General features: G+C 51.6%; 1 protein-coding gene and 1 non-coding gene across 2 annotated transcripts; both read left to right on the forward strand.

Moving 5' to 3' along the window:
- Nucleotides 1–14,203: 14,203 nt before the first annotated feature.
- LOC149348443 (uncharacterized) lies at nt 14,204–18,579 on the forward strand. Its single transcript, XM_089588105.1, has one exon. The coding sequence runs from the start codon at nt 14,354–14,356 to the stop codon at nt 15,638–15,640; it is 1,287 nt and encodes a 428-aa protein (XP_089444231.1). The 5' UTR covers nt 14,204–14,353; the 3' UTR covers nt 15,641–18,579.
- A 683-nt stretch (nt 18,580–19,262) lies between these two features.
- On the forward strand, nt 19,263–19,433 carry LOC149348444 (U1 spliceosomal RNA). Its single transcript, XR_016282599.1, has one exon. It is a non-coding gene; the product is annotated as a U1 spliceosomal RNA (small nuclear RNA).
- Nucleotides 19,434–20,512: the final 1,079 nt, after the last annotated feature.

Below are 20,512 nucleotides of genomic sequence, written 5' to 3' on the forward strand. Positions count from 1 at the left end.
TGCAGAGTGGCTCAGGGGATGTGCCGTTCGGTAGCTGACCATAAAGAGCATCACACGTAATCGAATTCCGGGCGCGGCGGCCGTTTTTGCACAGCGTCGAAGTGCAAAAAAGCCCGAGAACTGCGAGGTGTTAGTTCAAGTGGTAGTGGTGGTAGTGAAACTATTACCAGCGGATACAGAGGAGCGACCCGAAGCCGCTCCGTTCTTAAACGACGGCCGCTATCCCTTGGGCAGCGGCGGCATCTTCAAACAGCTGGAGGAGCTTGATCTGTGTATCCGGGTCGGGGCTGAGCATTTAAAAGAATTTAATTAGTGCTAACACCCGTGCTAACGTAAACGATCAGCACTAGCAGTCCACATTGGGATTTTGATATTATACGTTTTTGAATTGAAAAAAGAATTGGTTCTTCAGGAAATGAAACGACGCAGTAATTGCCTCATCTTGATGGACACCCGAACTGCGCCGTAAGGGAAAGGAGGAAGATGGGAGTAACAGAAGAAAGATAGAAGTAGGGCCTTAGTGGAGGGCTCCGGAATAGTTTCGACCGCCTGGGAATAAAGTGCGCCGACATCGAACAGCACATGGGCGCAGTCGGCACTTCGCCTCCATCGAAACACGGCCACTGCTATCAGTTTCGAACTATTGTTACTCCGGCACAATAGCGGAGTGCTCTAACCACTGAGCCACGGCGGTGGAGGATTGTGGCTCACAGCTCGAGCCAGTGGGCATGCCCGTGATTTCATCATCCTTACTTCAGTCGCAACAACACAAAAGGATGGAAGAAGGTACCGTAGTGAAGGGTTCCGCAAATTTTCGATCGCCTGGGAATCATTAACACGCACTGACATTGCTGACAGGCGCCTTTTGAGGCTACCGGCGCCATCAGCGCTACCCGTGCTACCGGCTACCAGACAAGCGGAGATTCAGCCCGTGTCTTTTGTCTCCGAAACCCAAAAGACGGCCATATGCTGCGCGATGTCACTGAAAGTTAAACTGCAAATTAGTTTTTTTTAATGCGATGTTGATTGCCTCAGGGCATAAAACGGTATGTAATGATAGATGGGGATGCCTAAATAAATGAGTAAAGGTTCGCTGATCTAATGAAATCGAGCAGTGAACGATGATGAGGTCCTTGTGTCCAAGCGGTGTATGAAGCACTATTGTCGGGCGAAAGACCCGCTGCCGCCAGGTGCCGAATTCTTGTCGGCTTCAACGCCGGGCAAACCCACAGCAGGTGGTGAATGTCGGCCTCAAGATTTCGATTCTTGCAGACTGGACACCCGGGGCGGGGATATACATTTTTGAATTGCGGCCACTTTCGAGTAACGGCTGTAGTTAGGGTAATTTTTTGGGGGTAAATTGTTTGAGTAAAGGTTTTGCTGCAGTAATTGTCTACCTCGATGGACACCCGAACTGCGTCGTTAAGGCAGGAAGGTGGGAACGAAAGTAGAAAAAGCGAAAGAGGTGCCGTAGCGGAGGGCTGCGGATTATTTGCGACCAGATGGGGGTGTTTAACGTTCGCTGGACGCTACATGGCGGTTCAAGCAGGCGGACGCGCGTCGCATCGGTTCCGCACATTTTGACCGAATTCGACCGGACCGAATCATTCTCGCCACCGGATTTTCTTCGGAACGGAAAGATATCAAGTGCTGGATCCCCGGGATAGAAATTTCAAGCGGTAGGACCAGTTTTCGGCTTTCTACCGGACTTGAAAGTTATACAGCGGGCGCCGGCCCGCTAACCCTAACGGGCCACTCAGCTCGACATCGTGAGAGCATGGGCCGCTAACCTTGTCGACGACGCCGACGCCTAGCATCGACGCCGTTTCAACGACAGACCGAATGGCGGGGCCCAGCCAAGACAATGATGTGCCACTACAATCACCAAACGTCCTTCTCAACGAATTCCAAGAGATGGATGAAGGCGACTTCGGAGACGCCGACTTCGGAAGTGAGGACGAGATCCCGTCCGACTCCTCGTCGAGGCCAGCCGGGTACAACAACGATGCCAGCTGGGAGCTTGCACAATCCAAGCGCCAGAGAAAACTTCAAAGGCGAAAAGAACGCAAAGGCACGGGAAGGGGCCCGGCCGCCAAACCTCAAGATGGAAAATTACCGGGTGATGCGACCGGCTGCAACAACAATGGATCAAGGGAGCAGAGCAGGCCTAGGCGAAGAATGCCGCCACTCCCCAGAAGCGACTACAAGATCATTATTCGACCTAAGAAAGGACTCATGGTCAAGTCCCTAACCACCCACCAAGTAGCGCGCTCCATTGTCATGGCGTGCGGCCAGCAATGCAAGGACGATGACCTACTTGTAAGGCTTCGCACCGGATCCAATATCATTATCGTTAGCACCCCGCACGAGAAAACGGCTCAGCTAGTGCGGCACATTACCCGTCTCAAATTCGACGGAAAGACTTATGATGTAAACGCTTACGTGGCAGCACCGGAAGACGTCCTGCGCGGCGTGATCCACGGTGTAGACCCAGGTACCCCTCCTGAAGAACTCAAAGCACACTTACGAGTCAGAACTCAAGGAGTGACCATACTTCAGGCAAGGATGCTCGGAAAATCCAAGACGGCAGTGCTCACGTTCGACGGCCCGGTCTTGCCGAAATTCGTCATATATTCCGGAGGAGAAGTACCATGCTACCAGTACCGCCCCACTAGGCAAGTGTGTTACGTCTGCTTCCAGCAAGGACACCGCTCCGACGTCTGCCCCACACCGAACATTATTGTGTGCGGACTGTGCGGAGTTTCAAACCCGCCCGACGACCACGAGTGCGCGCCCAAGTGCATAATCTGTGGCGAGGCACACCGGACCGGATCCAAGGAGTGCCGAGAGAGATTGAAAAAAGCAAGGCCAAAACCCACAGGAGGAAGAGGACGGAGCGACCAACGCGGGCGACCACCCAAGCGATGGCTCAGCTCAGAGGGAGAGACATCGAGGAGCCGATCGAGGTCCAACTCCTTCCCGCCTCTACCACCAGCCGGCCCACAGGAGGGGGAGAAACAAGAGAAAAAGAAAAAGAATAAGCTTTCCCAGACAAGCGGCGGCAAGGTGAGCTGGGCTTCTACCATTGCTTCGCACTCGGTAGGAAAGGGTAGTGACATAAACAACACAAACAACAAAAACAGTCGTGTCACAGAACCGAAGGACGCGAACAGCGATGCGCTCAGACGCGAGCTAGAACTGGCTCGAATCAAACAAAACGAGCTCGAACGCAAAGTTGAGGAACTCACAAAAACACTAAAGGAACAACAGCGGGAACTCGACACGACTAGAGCCCTTCCAAAACGACAACCACAGGCATCGAACGAAGGAGACCTTGAAACACGAATGCAACAGATGATGCAGCAGATGATGCAGGATATGATGCAGCAAATCCAATCGCAAATGCAACAGATGCAAGTACAATTCCAAGGGCAAATCTCAGAGATGAGAAGCGCTTTTCGAAAACAAAAACATACCGAAAACATTAGGGAAAGGGCGTACAACCGTCCAGCGCTAACAGCTTTCGCAAGCGAACAAGGCAACAGCAGTAACGCGTAAACATGATCAATACGTATCGGCAAGAACAAGAATACTTAGATATTTGGCAATGGAACTGCAGAGGCTACCGCAAAAAGCAGGCCCTGTTAAAACAATATATAAACACACAACTCACACCTCCTGATGTAATTGCGCTCCAAGAGACCGGAATCAAGCCGACCTTACAAGGGTACGAGGTTTACGAGAGTCAAAACGAAGGTAAAGCGGCCGTCCTAGTCAGCAAAACCATTACCGCCATCAGGCACGATACCATCGCCGACACCGACGTTGAACACGCGCTTGTTGAACTTATTCCGAAGAAGCGAAAGGGACGCAGCACGTTCTTACTGAACGTGTACAGCCCGCCGAGACAAAGAAAAGCCAAACTCTTCGAACTGTTTTATGGAGCGCACAAGCTGGCCAAAGAAAATGCACTCATCATCGTAGGAGATTTCAACGCCATGGACAGGAGTTGGGGATACCAGAAACAAGACATCAAGGGAAGGACATTAGTGGAAGTAGCGGAATACTTTGGCTGCAGTCTAATCACAGATCCTGCGACCCCCACGAGAATCGGGAATAGCGTGAGCACGGACACATGCCCGGACCTCACCTTCGTAAGGAACAGCAGGGAGTCACAGTGGGAAAACGTGATGGAAAATCTAGGCAGCGATCACTTTATCCTCCGGACACGAATAGCATCCGACACCATAAGACGCCAGATTGGACAGGCGAAAATCACTGACTGGAACGCGTTTCGCGGGGCTTGCAACAAATCTGAAGGCGGTATCCAATCACTGGAGGAATGGAGCGGCATGCTGAGAGAAACGCGACAACGATGCACAAAAAGTCTAAGGAGAACGACAGTAACGCCTGAAGTAGACGCCCACCTCCTCAGACTATGGGAAGCGAGACGCAGTCTCACCAAAAGATGGCGGAAGCAAAAACACAACAGGAAACTAAAACTAAAGATAGCAGAAATTACGGCAAAGGCGGAAGAATACGCGATGCAACTCGCGAAACAAAATTGGGAACAACTCAGCGACTCACTTAGGGGAACTCTAGGCACGGCCAGAACCTGGAATCTCTTAAGAGCACTAATCGATCCGACCAAAATAAAATCAGAGAACAATAAAGCCATCCAGCGGTTCATCCACTCCTTCGAGGGATCAGACATCGCCCTACTGGAGAAAGCACGAGAAAAATGTTTCGGCGATCACAACCCTCCGCGATACCAAGGAACGTATCGAGGAGCCGAAAACGAGAAACTCGACCGCCCCATAACTGTGGAAGAGGTTTACGCGGCAATAAGAAACACCACCAGAAACACAGCAGCCGGAGCGGACAGAATCGACAACGCCTTAATCCGCAACCTGAGCGACGACCTCATACAAGAGCTCGTCACCTTTCTTAACAAACATTGGGAGGCGGAGACGGTTCCCGAAGATTGGAAACACGCCGAAGTAATAATGATACCTAAACCTGGTAAAAAGCTACAAATTGAAAATCTCAGGCCTATATCACTCACGTCGTGCCTTGGCAAGCTTTACGAACGGGTTGTAACTTTCAGACTGCAAAATTACATGGACGACAAAGACTGTGTACCACATACCATGTTCGGCTTCAGAGCGAAGCTCTCGACGCAGGACGTTCTCCTCCAAATACAAGAAGATGTCCTGCGAAACGTACCTCGGACGGGAGAAAATGTCATAATGGCCTGGACATCAAGGGGGCATTCGATAACGTCAGCCACGAAGCCATCCTTACGGGCCTAGACAACCTGGATTGCGGACGCAGAATCCACGGCTTCGTCAAAGCCTTCCTGTCCGATAGAACTGCCACCATCGGCATAGGAGACCTTCGATCGGAAAAAATTCGCACTCCAAACAAAGGAACACCCCAAGGGTCAGTTATCTCACCCCTACTCTTCAACATAGCTATGATAGGCCTAGCTCGAAAACTACAGAACATCGAAGGCATCAGGCATGCAATGTATGCTGACGATATAACAGTCTGGACAAACACGGGCTGTCTGAGAGAGAAGGAAGAAACGCTACAGCAAGCGGCCTCTTGTGTAGAGCAATACCTCGCAGAAAGAGGACTCGCATGCTCGACCGAGAAATCGGAACTGCTGAGAGTCTGGAGAGGCAAGCAAAACCGGACCGTCCCAACCAACGAGGACCTAAAACTCAACGTCTACCTAGATGGGACGCCCATACCCGAAAAGACAACAATAAGAATTTTGGGCATGTGGGTTCAATCCAACCAGCGCAGTACTCACACTTTTACCCTACTGAAAGCAACAACGCTACAAGTCGCACGCATGATCACCCGCATCACCAACAGGCGACATGGCATGCGTGAAGAAGACACACTAAAACTAGTCAGAAGCCTAGTAGTTAGTCGAATCACATACAGCCTACCCTACCAGTGCCTCAACAAAAATGAAATACAACAAGCGGATGCCCTGCTACGCAAAGCGTATAAGACAGCGCTCCGACTACCACGCAACACGTCTACAGAAAAACTCATGGCCCTGGGATTACACAACACCTTTGAGGAGCTACGAGAGGCGCAGCTTGAGTCGCAAAAACTCAGGCTGTTGCAAACAACGACAGGAAGAGCGCTCCTGCAGAGGCTCGGATACCGCGAGCAGATGCGAGAAATGTCGAGGACGGCAACGATCCCCGACGAGCTTCGCAAGACCCTCAAGGTAGCGCCAATACCAAAAAACATGAATCCCAACCTCCATCGAGGCAGAAGAGAAGCAAGGGCCGAATTCATCGAGAAAACATACGCTCCTCAAGCCACGACCGTGTATACAGACGCGTCTTGGAGAGGAGGAGATACCAAAATCGCTGTAGCGGCGGTGGTCGATTCGTCTTTACGCGAAATGACCAGCGCGTCTCTCCGAGGCTGCACACCTGCAGAGTCCGAGGAAGTAGCCGTTGCTCTAGCGGTGGCAGAGGGCTATAGAACCGGGCGGTCACTAACAATACTTACGGACTCTCAAACAGCCTGCCGAAATTACATGAATGGCAGGATAGGTCGTCACGCGCTCCGTATACTCCTCGCAGCGAGTGACAGAATTAAAAACCGGGAAGAACAAAACGACAAGATCCTACACAAAATTGTGTGGGTACCGGGGCACACGGGGGCTGCAGGGAACCGAGAGGCCGACAGGATAGCTCGAGGATACATTACTTTCCGAGCTTCCGACGAGACCGCGGAACTCGCGCCAGCACCCAGGGAATACTCGGCCATACTACAAAACTATAGAGGCAGAAGAATGCGATATCCCCCACCGCACAAATCTCTCAGCAGAGAGGAAGCTGTCACTTGGAGACAATTACAAACAGGCTCTTTCCCAAACCTACGTACACTAAACAAAATGCACCCTACGATATACACGAACAAATGTCCCTGGTGCGACGAAAAACCTACACTATACCACATCACATGGGCCTGCCAAAACATAGACGTGGTCCCCAAAATAAAAAACCCGTGTTCGGAGCACTGGGAGACTCTGCTGTCCAGCGACCGCTGCGAAGACCAACAAGGTATGGTACAGCGAGCTCAACGGGCGGCAGTGGCCAGCGGAGCCCTGGACTGAGGGCAACCGACCACTGATTAGAGGCGGACGACTTCGACAGAGAAGGCTCCTGGGGGTAGAACCAAGACGTCTCTGAAGAAGCCCCCAAACCGCAGGAAAAACCATTACTGTAAATAAAGTTTTCCCTTCCTTTCCCTTCCTTAACGTTCGCTGACATCGCACAGCAAAAGGGTGCATTTTGCGTTTCGCCTCCTTCGAAACGTGGCCGCTGTTCAATGTGGAGAAGGAAAGTTAGCATTCGTGAAGTCACAGCCTATCATGCAGCCAGAAGTCCGCAAGAAGCGGAGCAGTGCCTTTGAGGCCCTCACCGCCGAAGATCGCCGCGGCCAGTGGCCGAGAATCTTCATTTCCGTCAGTGGGCGTGGATCTAGACGCTCCAGCGTACGGCTGAGAGACTGCCTTTCGACGCTGTAGCCAGGGCAGTCTCAAAGAATGTGGGATATAGTCTCGTCATACCCACAGGTGGCACGTGCAGGGCAATCAGCCATACCTATCAAGGAAAAGTAATGGGTGAAAGCTACACCAAGCCACAGGCGACACAGCAAAGTTTCTTCACGTCGTGGTAGGCCGGATGGAAGCCAGAGTTTCAGACCTTGGTCTAAGGAATTTGAACGTGAATTGAAAAATTGGCCGGAATTCCACGCGGCAATCGTGATATCCCCCTCAAGTGCGCGAAGCCTTCCCGCTGCGTCTGATCTCTAAAGGGGGATCGACACAAAATCGCCGTCCTGGTGAGCAGTTCGCGCGACCTCATCCGCGAGTTGATTTCCTGCTATACCGCTGTGCCCCGGTAGCCACTGGTAGATAATGTCATGTCCTGCATTGATGGTCGAGTGATGTAGTTGTCGCATTTCCGTGGCCAGTTGTTCATGGGCTAGGTCAGTGCACATTAAAGATAGCCAGGTGGACGAAATTACACCGGAGACCCCCCATACGCAACTTTTTCTTCCTTTCTTCTCTCACTCCCTCCACTATTCCTTACGGTGCGGTTCAGGTGTCCACCAAGATTTCAGATAGATACTGCGGCATTTCATTTCCTCAGAAAACAGTTTTAGAGTGAAAGCTCTGCTCCCGTGCCATTCCTCAAGGTCATGCCGCCTAGAAGAATGACCTTCAGGCGGCGAAGCGGTGGTGTGGCTGCGACATCATAGCATGTGACTCCCTGCGCCTCGGCGTAGCTGCGCTGAACTGCACAAATGCGTTGAACAACGTGATTAAACGCTCATATCTGAGTAGCGCTGAACGACACGACTCTCCGTCAATCTCATAAAATAATAATAAGCGCCAAGCTTTGCCTGACGTTGGCAGGTAGCTATGGCGGAGTCGTGAGCTGTCATCATCATCAGCCTGACTACACCCACTGCAGGTCAAAGGCCTCTCCCATGTCTCTCCAATTAACCCTGTCCTTTGCTAGTTGCCGCCACTGTATCCCCGCAAACTTTTTAATCTCATCCGCCCACCTAACTTTCTGCCGTCCCCTGCTACGTTTGCTTTCTCTTGGAATCCACTCCGTTATCCTTAAGGACCAGCGGTTATTTTGCCTTCGCATTACATGCCCTGCCCAAGCCCACTTCTTCCTCTTGATTTCAACTAGGATGTCATTAACCCGCGTTTGTTCCCTCACCCACTCCGCCCTCTTCCGATCTCTTAACGTTACACCTATCATTTTCCTTTCCATAGCTCGCTGCGTTGTTCTTAACTTAAGCTGTCTACTTAAGAATATGTCTACTTAGGGCAGGTAGTGACCGCAGATCCGGATCATGAGGGGGAAATAACTAGAAGAATAAGAATGGGGTGGAGCGCGTATGGCAGGTTCTCTCAGGTCATGAATGGTAGCTTACCAATATCCGTGAAGAGGAATATAACAGCTGTATCCTACCGGTACTCACCTATGGGGCAGAAACGTGGAGGCTAACAAAGAGGGTTCAGCTTAAGTTAAGAACAACGCAGCGTGAGCTGTAGCCAGTGCGATATCCCTACGTGTCTGTGAACTTGTTAGCGATAAAGATAACTTTATGCTTGTTACGCTGGAATGACGGTTGTAGTCGTGAGAAATAAAACGCGCTGCATGGTTCTGAACTGCTTCGAGGGAATGAATTAAGTAAGCCCGATGTGGTGACCAGATAGCTGATGGATATGCCTGAGCAAGCTTAATGGAGCTTCCCGCTCGGTAAACTAGGTTCAGCAGGGTTGAACCCCATCAATTTTTTCTAATCTTTCCTCGTCGAACACGCAGACTGCACTGTGAGAGAAGGAAGCAAACAGATAGCGAAATAAGGGAGAGATAAGAATGCGATAGAGGAGGAAAAAATTTTTAATGGGCTTTTTAGGAATGAAATGGCGCAGTAATTGCTTCACATCTCGTCGCACACCCGAAGCAGACCGCAAAAGAAGGGAGGAAGGCGGGAGTGAAAGACGAGAGATAAGAGGTATCATAGTAAAGGGCTCCGGAATAATTCAGGCCGCCTCGGAATCTTTAACGTGTACTGATATCGCAGAGGAATTCTTTGATGTGCACTGACACCGCACAGAACACGGTTGAGCAGTTTCAATCCCGGCCGTGGCGAAACGCAAAAGGCCCCCGTATGCTGAGTGGACAGTGCCCATTAAAGAACCCCAGCCAGCCGAAATTATTCGAGACCCCAACGGCACATCTTTCTCTGTTTGTCCTTTCATTCCTACCTTCATCCCTTCCTTCACGAAGCGATTGAGGTGTCCACAGAGGAATGATAGGTACTGAGCCTTTCAGTCCTTAATTTTTTTTTAATGTTTTTGGGAAAGGAAATGGCGCAGTAACTGTCTCACGTATCTCGGTGGACACCTGAACCGCGCCGTATGGGAAGGAAGGAAGGTATGAGTGAAAGAAGAAAGAGAGAAAAAGGTGCCGTAGTGTAGGTCTCCGGAATAATTTCGACTACCTGTGGATCTTTAACTTTTCAAAGGAAAGCGCTGCGCAGATTGATACGAAGTGCTTGAATAAATTTTAAAGCCTGGGGATCGATATGCACTCCCATCGTCCGCCAGAAGCACCTCTTTCCGATTTCACTTTCAGGGAGACGCGGCCACCGGGGTCGAGGTTTGGTCCTGCGTGTTTGTGCTCAACAGTCAAATGATGTGCACCCACTCAGCCATCATAGCGAGTGCGGTGAGCCTATAGCTGTGCAACTCGCTGTGGAACTGTCCGGTCTTCACCGTAAACGAGCTCTCCTCCAACAGCTTCAGCAACACAGAGATCGCTCAGAAAACGTGCATGGCAACTCCTCCGACACCTCATTGACCCCACACGCACCAAATCAGCAGCACAGCACCACGTGACACGCCTCACACATGAACACATTGACCATCCCGACACCCTTTTAGACACTCTTCAAACCATGTACACATCTCCAGGCGGCCCCACACCTCTACCCCACTACACAGGACAACCAAATCCCACACTCGACACCGACATCACGGAGACGGAAGTCAGAGCGGCCCTTCTAAATTCTCCGCGCCAACTCCGCACCTGGTGCAGACCAAATCAAAAACTCCATGCTCCGTAATCTGGATGACCGATCGATCACCCACATTACGAAAAACTTCAACCAGTGCTGGAGGGAGGGTAACCTCCCGCAGTCCTGGCGCCACGCGAAGGTAATATTTATACCAAAACCCAACAAACCACTCACCATTCAAAACCTTTGCCCGATTTCGCTAACCTCATGCCTCGGGAAGCTCCTCGAGCATGTTGTGTTAGCGAGACTCACAAGTCACATGGCGGACAACAATCTCTACCCGCATAGCATGGTGGGATTCCGCCCTCATCTATCCGCACAGGATGCCATGCTGCAACTCACACACGACCTTTGTGACCCGCTTCTTCCAGGTCACACCAAGGCAGTCTTAGCTTTGGATCTCTCCAAAGCTTTTGATCGCATTGAACATCAGGCGATCATGACTGCTCTATCCCCATTGAATGTGGGTGTGCGCACGTATGCCTACATTCAAGCATTCCTGACTGACCGCACGGCTGAGATACACTTCGGCCCTCTGTCTTCCCCTCATACACACTTCAGAGTATCGGCACCCCTCAAGGGTCCGTCATTTCCCCCTTTCTCTTTAACATAACCCTCATACCCCTCGCCCGGAAATTGGCAACTATTCCCCACCTCAAGCACACTCTTTATGCCGACGATATCACCCTGTGGAGTCCCACCCACGGAAGTGACGGCGACATAGAGAACACCTCACAGGAAGCAACCACCCTCACCCAAAATTACGCACGGACCATCGGACTGTCTTGCTCCCCAGAAAAGTCCGAACTGCTCCTCATCCGGCCTAAGAACCGCCGCTCTCCCCGCTCCCCCATTGCCATTGAATTGAATGGTTACCCGGTACCTGAGGTTGGCACCCTCCGTGTATTGGGCCTGCACATCCAGAACGATGGCAAAAACACCACTACCCTCAAGAAACTCAAGAAGGTTGCAGGCGAGATATGGCACCTCATCCGCAGGGTTTCGGGACATCATAGAGGCATGAAGGAGCGCGACCTATGTCGCCTCATTCATGGCTTTGTCCTCAGCCGTGTACTGTACACTACCCCATACTTACAACTATCCAAACATGACATAAACGCTTTGGATGCTTTGATTCGCAAGGCATTCAAGGTAGCACTTCATCTTCCCCTCAACACACCCACAGACAGATTACTAGGCCTGGGCCTCCACAACACGATCGGGGAACTGGTGGAGGCCCACCGACAGGCCCAATACATCAGGCTCACAAAAACTTCCACAGGTCGGTATATCCTGGACTCCCTCGGAATCAGAATACCGGCCAACAACCGAACCCTCCTCGCCATCCAACGACCCCTTCACCAGGAGCTCCTCATCAGGCCGCTCCCGAGGAATATGCACCCGTCCCACCATGAGCAGCGCCGCAGAGCCCGTGCGAAGGCACACCATCGAGCGTAGGGCCCCCAGCCGGACGCCGTATGGGTGGACGCTGCCTGCACGGGTGATGAAGCGACAGCAGCTGCGGTGGACTCCTCTTCATCCACCCTCCTCACACTACCTCTCCCTCCAGACACGTCCCCAGAGGCTGCAGAGGAAGCCGCCATTGCACTTGCTATAACCCGCACGGAAGCCCGGTATATTTTAACTGACTCTAAAACTGCGATTCTAAATTTTGCTCGAGGCCGAGTTCATGTCTCTGCTTTTGGCATACCGGACTCGCCCGATGCACCCCCGCCCCGCCAAGTGGAGCTGATATGGGTGCCTGCGCACTCCGGGAATCCCGGAAACGAGGCCGCCAACCTTTTAGCCCGAGGTTCTTTAAACCGGGCTCAGGTGGCCTCGGATCGGGGATTCACGAAGAATCGCATGCACTCATTCAGTGAGCTGACCCAGGCATACAGAGCCTCTCGCCAGCTCTACCACCCGCCCCACCCCTCCCTAGATAACAGACACGCAACACTCTGGCGCAGATTACAAACACATACTCTCCCCTCGCCCCTTACCCTAACCCACTATGATCCCTCCTTCCCCACTCCTGCTTGCGCCCTATGCCCAGAACCCTTCGCTTCTTCCCTCCACATCCTTTCCCTCTGCCCGGCGGACCCTCCCCCGCGGGACCTAGAGAACCTCAAGACCTGGGAGGACTGGGAGACCCTGCTGCGCTCGGAGAACCCGGCCGTGCAGACCATCGCCACCGGCCGTGCTGCCAGTGTTATGGACCTCAGGAACATAAACACTTGAGTGCAGTCGGGTCGTGCGGGGACCCTGGGGCGTGCCCCGAATTCCTTTGTAAATAAGGTTTTCTCTCTCTCTCTCAGAAATAATTGCCCTCCAAGAGGCGGGGACTTGTCCACGACAGCACATGCCAACACCCACACAACATACCGGGGAGGCTCGTCTACGCAATTATACCCTGGACGACCAACGAGCGCTCATCGGTCTCGCTCTAGAGGCTGCCAGATTGAAGGAGTCTTGGCCGACCACAAGATCTGGGCCTTTGGCTTCTTGACTGTTTTAATAAATGTTTACCAACCAATCAAATTGCTGCTGAAAGTTGCAGACGGATGGAGCAGGGGTTATGTGTAAAGATAAGGTGCCGAGGCCCTTGCTCCAGACGGAGACCTGAACTGCGGCGTTAGGGATGGATAAACATTGAAAATCTAAAATTGTTTTGTGGAAAGGAAATGACACAGTAACTGTCTCACATATCTCGGTGAACAACTGAACCGTGCCGTAAGAGAAGGGAGGAAGGTGGGAGTGAAAGAAAGAAAAGAGAAAAGTTCCGTAGTGAAGGTCTCCGGAATAATTTCGACCACATGGTAACGTGCACTGACATCGCACAGCACACGGGCGTCTTTCGCGTTCCGCCTCCATCGAAACGCGGCCACTGTGGTTGGGTTCGAGCCCGGGTCCTCCGGCTCGGTAGACGAGGCCATGATCCACTGAGCCACCCTTAACAATGCAAGAGCGGGGGCTAGTTGGTGCTTCATACTGATCAATTCGCGCTACAAGGAACATACACACGGAAACACAAACGGACGAAGCGCATTCGTCCGTTGGCGCTTCGTCCGTTTGTGTTTCCGTGTGTATGTTCCTTGTAGCGCGAATTGATCAGTATGAACCACCCTACAGGGCTCGGAATAATTTCGACCACCTTGTAACGACAAGAAACAGATTAGGTGTTTGTAGTGCTCGCACCTTGTGACGAAGTCGAGATGCACGTGCGGCAGCGACCACTCTGTTCGCAGCTAGCCGTTCGTGCAACTTCGTCACAAGGTGCAAACACATCGAACACCTAATTTGTTTTGTTTCTTTTCGCTACACTGAATTGGTAGGTTAACTAGTGTTACACCTTCGTGTCAGCGGTCGCACCGAGCCCAGTAGTTGCTTTTCAACAAGATTCTGACAAGTGCTGAATAAGGAACTTCGTGTAAGAAGTGCAATGGTCACTGGTACTGAACAGAGGTATGAATCAGATGGCGTCCATTTTCAACAGACGCGTCAGCATACTTACCTGGTGCTGGGTCGCCGGCGATCAGCAAGGTCGGGGCTCCGTGATCGTCGCCGTCACTCTGCCCGTCTGCACCGAGATCATCAAGGCGGACCCTGGATTCCGTCCACCGGACCGGCCAGGGGTCCCGTTGAGAAGTCATCTGCCCGGGCACCACAGCTTCACGCCGTGGGAGCCAGGGCTCCGCTCTGCCATCTAATGGCATATGCACCACCCCCGCCGAAGGCGCACTGTTTCATCCTCAGTGCGCCTGAGGGAAGCACCGTGGATGACGTCATCGACGCACTGGAAGCCGTAACCGGCCCAGCCGGTATCAAGTCCCTCCAGCATATGGGAGGTGTAAAGTTCGGCGTTGCGGCTGCCTCGGACAGCGCAGCTACGAAGCTCAAGACCCGGGGCGCTATTGTTCTCAACGGCGTCTCGGTTCCCATTGTTAGTGTAGGCCCTGAAATCGTCCATGTTTCAGTTTCCCGAGTGCCTTTGTGGGTGGCTGATGCGTCGCTCGCAGCAGCATTATCAGCATATGGCAATGTTCATCAAGTCCACGAACCTGCGTTCAAGGGCCGTCCAGGTATCGGCACAGGCATTCGAGTGGCAAAGATCGAAATGAAGAAACCGATTCCGAACTTCCTCTCGGTTCAAGGCTATACAGTCATGTGTGATTACCGAGGCGTGCAGAAGCTGTGCTCGAGATGCCGCCTTGCCGGCCATATTGGAAGAGATTGCCACACCCCCCGCTGCTCGAGGTGCGGCGTGTTCGGGCATGCCACAGAGGGGTGCGAGGAGCCATGCCGCAGATGCGCCGGAAGCCATGCTACCGTCGACTGCGTGCGACCACGGTCATTTGCAGCAGCAGCGGCTGCTGAGAAGCATGTCGTATCCACCCCAGCAGTGGATGCGCCAGTCAACACCACTGGCAACGACTCGGAGGAAGCTTCCGATATCGACGACTTGACCATCGATGCGAAGACTGACGATGAAGCTATCAACAACAATAATGACAACATCGAGACATCGAACGACTTCCCAGCACTTCAACCCAGCACGTCCGAAGAATCCAGCGGAGAGAGCACGAACTGCACCACACCGGAACCGGCCGGCGCTGCTTCGTCGTCAAGCGAGACCGCCACCAGCTCCAGTGGAGGAAGCGCTCCGGACTTCGTCGGGCTACGTCACCAGTCAACTGGACGTGGCGCCCGGGAGGGAACAGGACGCGACGCCCCGTCGGGTCGACACGACATGCCTGCATGTGTACAACAGAACGTCCGAATGAATAGGCTTCTCGCCGACTGTCGAAAAATGGACCTGAAAAATCCACTCAGCCTCCTCGTTAACCCAACTACAGGTGACAGTCCCATGGACTGTGATCGTCCGACGATGAAAAGGGGACACCCTGAGACAGCCGACAGCGACAGCTCTCCTGATACTAGTAAGCCCCACAAGTTTCCTAGTGCCCTGACGCAGTCTGGGCACAATTCCCCTTAGAAAAATGGCTTTAGTTTTGTCTGTTCTTTTTTTTTCTCGTTTTTAGATTATCCGCGTGCGCTCTTCTTACAATGGAGGCAGTCCACTTTCTCTCTCTGAATGCTCAGGGCTTAAGAAACCTGGACAAGCAGAGAGAAATTGTGAGCTTTGCCAGAGCACGTAACGTGGATATTCTTTTCTTACAAGAGTGCAATTTTAGTTCACCGTACGATGTTCAATCCTTTTGTTCTCGCTTTCGTGTTGATGCCTTTTTTACGCTCACAGATTCTTTTATGTCTGGTGTTGGAGTCGTATTTTTCAGGCCTCATCTCCGTCGCGGTGCCCACTGCACTTATGGCTTTGATGGGCGCACCTTAGCAGTAGACTTCAACCTGCATGGCAGGCGCGTGAGAGCGCTTGTTGTGTACGCTCCTGCCCAGCGTTCTTTCACATCCGATTTTTTTGATTCTCTTGATTCCTTCATGCTTGACAGTTATCCAACCTTCATAGTCGGGGATTTCAACTGTGTTGAAGATCCCTGTAGAGATGTAAGCGGTCGCAAACAAGGCAGACCGTACACTGGGGCACGCGCACTAAAGCAACTTGTGCGCAATTTCAAGCTGAGAGACACGTGGGTCGATTTACATGGCAACGAGTTCGTTGCCACGTGGCAGCGTGGCACGAACATGAGCCGGCTTGACCGTTTTTATTTTCCGGAAGTACTTGCCACTCATGTCTCTAGTTGTGATGTCCTCACATTTCCGCCTGATGTTCCGCGCATCTCTGACCACCTTCCAGTATCGGTGAAGTTGCAGTTTCATCAGCCTAGCCCGGCCAGGGAACAATGGAAAATGGATATGACACTAATACATGACACTGAAAGTGTAACCACTTTGCGCGAGGTTCTGGCTCAAACGTGCAGTTGTCCCGCACCACCACGCAATTGGGATGCTCTAAAAATGAGTTGGCGCGCGGAGCTAATTAGAGCTGGTAGGGCTAGAAAATCACAACTAACTGCAGAAATCAATGACACACTTCGAAGAGCACGCATTGTGCGGCGTGGTGGGCCTCTGACCTTCACCACACAGGACTACCTGAATCAGCTGCAAGCACGCTACGAGCTTCTGCTCCGCCTCAGCTCCCGAACAGCAGCACAGGCATACATCAGTGGTAGACCAGTTGCGGACCCCGCTGTGCTTCGCAGCGTCCGCTGTGGTTCCGTGGAAGGTCGCGCAACGATCCCGTTTGTAGAGCTACCTGGTGGAGGGCAGTCTGATAGCGCTGACGACATTAAGGCTGTTTTCAGTGCGCATTTCACGCACCTATTCTCAGCTGAAAGTGCAAGCATAGATAACTTGAATGCTGCTGTGCGTGAATTCTGCTCAGGCATTGACTGTATACCTGAAGAGCGCCGCGACAGCCTATGCAGTCCAATAACCTCAGATGAGCTTCACCTGGTACTCCAGGAGATGAATGCCTCCGCTGCTGCCGGTCCTGACGGGCTACCACTTGTTTTCTACAAGACCTTTTTGCTGAAATACATGTTCACTTATTGTCAATGCTTAATGGTCTTCTTGCCGACGGAGTTCGGCCGGAAACATTTCGTGAGAGTAAAATCGTACTCCTCCTGAAAAGCGGTGGCGTACCGTCCGACCCGAAAGCATGGAGACCCATTTCTCTCTTGAATGCCGACTACAAAATACTAGCCGCAATATTAGCGCATCGTATAACATCAGTTCTTCCTGATCTAATAAGCAATGTTCAGACATGTTGCGTGCCTGGACGCACAATTTTTTCCTCACTAGCCTTAACTCGTGATCTGTTCACTTTCGCCACGCGTACACAGATCGCAGGTGCTTTCGTTTCTCTAGATCAAGAAAAAGCCTTCGATCGCGTAGAACGAGATTATCTTTTCACAGTATTGGACTGCTTCGGCTTCCCTAAGCGTCTGATTGAAGTCCTGAGGCTATTGTACACAGACCTAAACGCCAGCCTTATAATCAATGACCAGCTAACTAACCCAATCCCAGTAAGCCGTGGTATACGCCAGGGTTGTCCTCTATCATCAATTCTCTTCGTCCTCTGCATAGAACCGTTGTTACAACAGATTCAAAGTTGCAAGTCGATACGCGGCTTCCCTCTCCCAGGCCTAGGCGAGGTTAACGTAGCAGCGTATGCTGATGATATCTCCCTCTTCATTAAGAACATCGACAGTTACAGATCATTCCTACAGATTTTTCACACTTACAGCCGCCTGTCAGGTGCGCGCCTTAATCCAGCTAAAAGCCAAGCGTTGCGCTTTGGATCTTTTGAAAGTGATTTTCCCGATGGTATCCAATGGGTAGATGGAGTGAAAGTCCTGGGCGTTACATTCCTGGCCTCAGGTGAAGTCGCCAGTGTCACCTGGAAAGATATAAGGCGCAAAGCTGAACAGCGGATTGAGGTCGCCAGAACTTTTCACTTACCATTCCATGAGCGAGCATATCTCATTAAAACCAGTATCATAGCATCTCTTTTCTACGTCGCCAAAATTGCGCGCCCTCCTCGCCGCGTCCTTCAAAGGTTAGCCACCGCGTGTGGTTCTTTCTTTTGGGACGGTAAGACGGAGAGCGTGGGAAGGGTTTTCGTTCGTCTTCCTACAAACATGGGTGGTTTTAGCATCCCAGACCTCGAGATCATGTGTCGCGTGTTGGCCTTAAGGGCCATGTGGGATCTTATCTCCAACACAACTTACCGAGGCAGAAGGCTCTCTGCCTACTTAATGGGGACATCACGCCGTTTCTTTGACCTATCAGATTGGAAGGGCCCTGCGGCTGAGAAGCCACCAGCATTTTATTCATATGTGGTGAGATCGCTACATTTTCTAAAAACCATCGTGCCGGAATGTCAACTGAAAGAATTGTCCGCAAGTGAAACGTGTGAACATGTAGCTTTTCTCACTCTCAATGAAGACCAGCGCAGGAAAGCACGACAAAGAAAGTGGAAACAGGGTGTTGCTGTCTCCCTCCCTGCAGATGTACATAATTTCACCTGGCTTAGAAAATGGGAAGCGTTGCCCACAGCCGACCGCCTTGCGACGTGGGGCGTGGCGCCCTCCGCCTCATGCCCGCAATGCGGTCGAACAGAAACCTTAACTCATGCCACTTTTGAATGCCCAGTCGCACGCAGCTTTTGGAGACTAGTGTCCCGCATGTTCGAAATTCGTGTACAATGGCACAGTCGCCACCGTGACGCCTTTGTTTATCTCATAATGTGCATTGGCACCTATGTGCTCTGGAAACGGAGAGGACTGGCTCTCTTGCGGGGACGCCCGCAGAGAGCTATGTTTCCTCTGTTGCATCGCCTCCGAACGTTGCTTTTGAAACATTTAAATAAGGAACTTGTCGTGCAGGGGGAGGAAGCCTTCCTCCTGCACTGGTCCACTAGATTCATTGTTGTTGTGAACAAAAGAGTCACCACGCCTATCCTTCCATACTAGGAAGGTTGACAAGTGCTGTGTTTTCTGTTTTTTCCGTTTGCCTGTTTGTACATAAGTACGAGATGGGTTTACATAAAACCAGCTCTTCTTATCTTGAACTGTAAAAATCGACCACTTGTGATGTGATTTTGAATGCAGTCCACATTGTGAACTTGTTGAACATGTCTGTTGAATTGTAGATCTTTTGGTAAACAATAAATTCTCTTAAAGGTCGGGGCTCCGTGTCGAGGACTGCCATTGCACTGCGGCAGGCTGAAGCGCGCCACTACCCCAAACTGGGGTAGTTGGGGCATATAATTTTTGGTAGTGGGGGTACGGCGTTCGCGCCAGCCCCCTGCTATGTAATTTCAAAATCAGACTTACATTCTTCATGCAGTTATCCTCTGGGACTCGGGCTCGAACACAATACTGCTCCTCTTTCAGATTTCTCTCTCCCTTCCCTTAACAATAATACCGAAACCCTCCACTAAGGAGAGAGAGAGAGAGAGAAAAAAAACTTTATTTACAGAGGAATCCGGGGCACGCCCCAGGGTCCCTGCACGACCCCACTGCACTGAAGTGTTTATGTTCCGAAGGTCCATAACACTGGCAGCGCGGCCGGTGGCGATTGTCTGCACGGTTCTGCTCGAGGCCGAGTTCATGTCCACTACGGAACATCCCTTCCCTTACGGCACGTTTCACAGACAAATACTGTGTCGTTTAGAACTTCTATTTCGGCTGATGGTTCATTGTAGTCGAGAAAGGAAAAAGCAGTAGCGCCGAAAAACACACACACAGCTGAAGAACGACAAGCGCTTGTCCTGCAACGTAGGAATGACGTAGGAGCGCTTGTCATACGTCGTTCTTCAGCTGTGTGTGTTTTTCGGCGCTACTGCTTTTTCTTTCTCGAGTAAATACTGTCTCATTTCCGAAATTTTTTTCTTGCGTGCTATCGGTAATAAAATAAAACATGTTAGAATGAAAACAAAAAAATCTCTGCCTCTCCCGCAACCAAGAGTAGAGTAAGCATGAAATCTTTGCGGGCATAACACATTGGTTGTAGATGGCACTAGTGAAAATCTTGAAATGGGTCTAGTGTCGAACACACCACACCACACATACTGTGCACTGGTCCATGTGGACGCAATCATTTCCTGTGAAGCCGCCGCGGTGGCTCAGTGGCTATGGTGCTCGGCTGCTGACCCAAAAGACGCGGGTTCGATCCCGGCCGCGGCGGCTAGAATTTCTTTGGAGGAGAAATTCTAGAGGCCCGTGTACTGTGCGATGTCAGTGCACGTTAAAGAACCCCAGGTGGTCGAAATTTCCGGAGCCCTCCACTACGGCGTCTCTCATAGTCTTAGTCGCTTTGGGACGTTAAACCCAATAAACCAAACCAAACCATTTCCTGTGAGTGTCTGCGGAATCTCTTCCGCTCT

The sequence above is a fragment of the Amblyomma mixtum genome, chromosome 4 (genome assembly GCF_055824585.1).
Source record: "Amblyomma mixtum isolate Tamu chromosome 4, ASM5582458v1, whole genome shotgun sequence".
In the NCBI taxonomy this organism is placed as follows: Eukaryota; Metazoa; Arthropoda; class Arachnida; order Ixodida; family Ixodidae; genus Amblyomma; species Amblyomma mixtum.

Bases quoted from the DNA above. Each gene is read 5' to 3' on its own strand.
- LOC149348443 (XM_089588105.1), top strand. From the start codon at position 14,354: ATGGCATATGCACCACCCCCGCCGAAGGCGCACTGTTTCATCCTCAGT.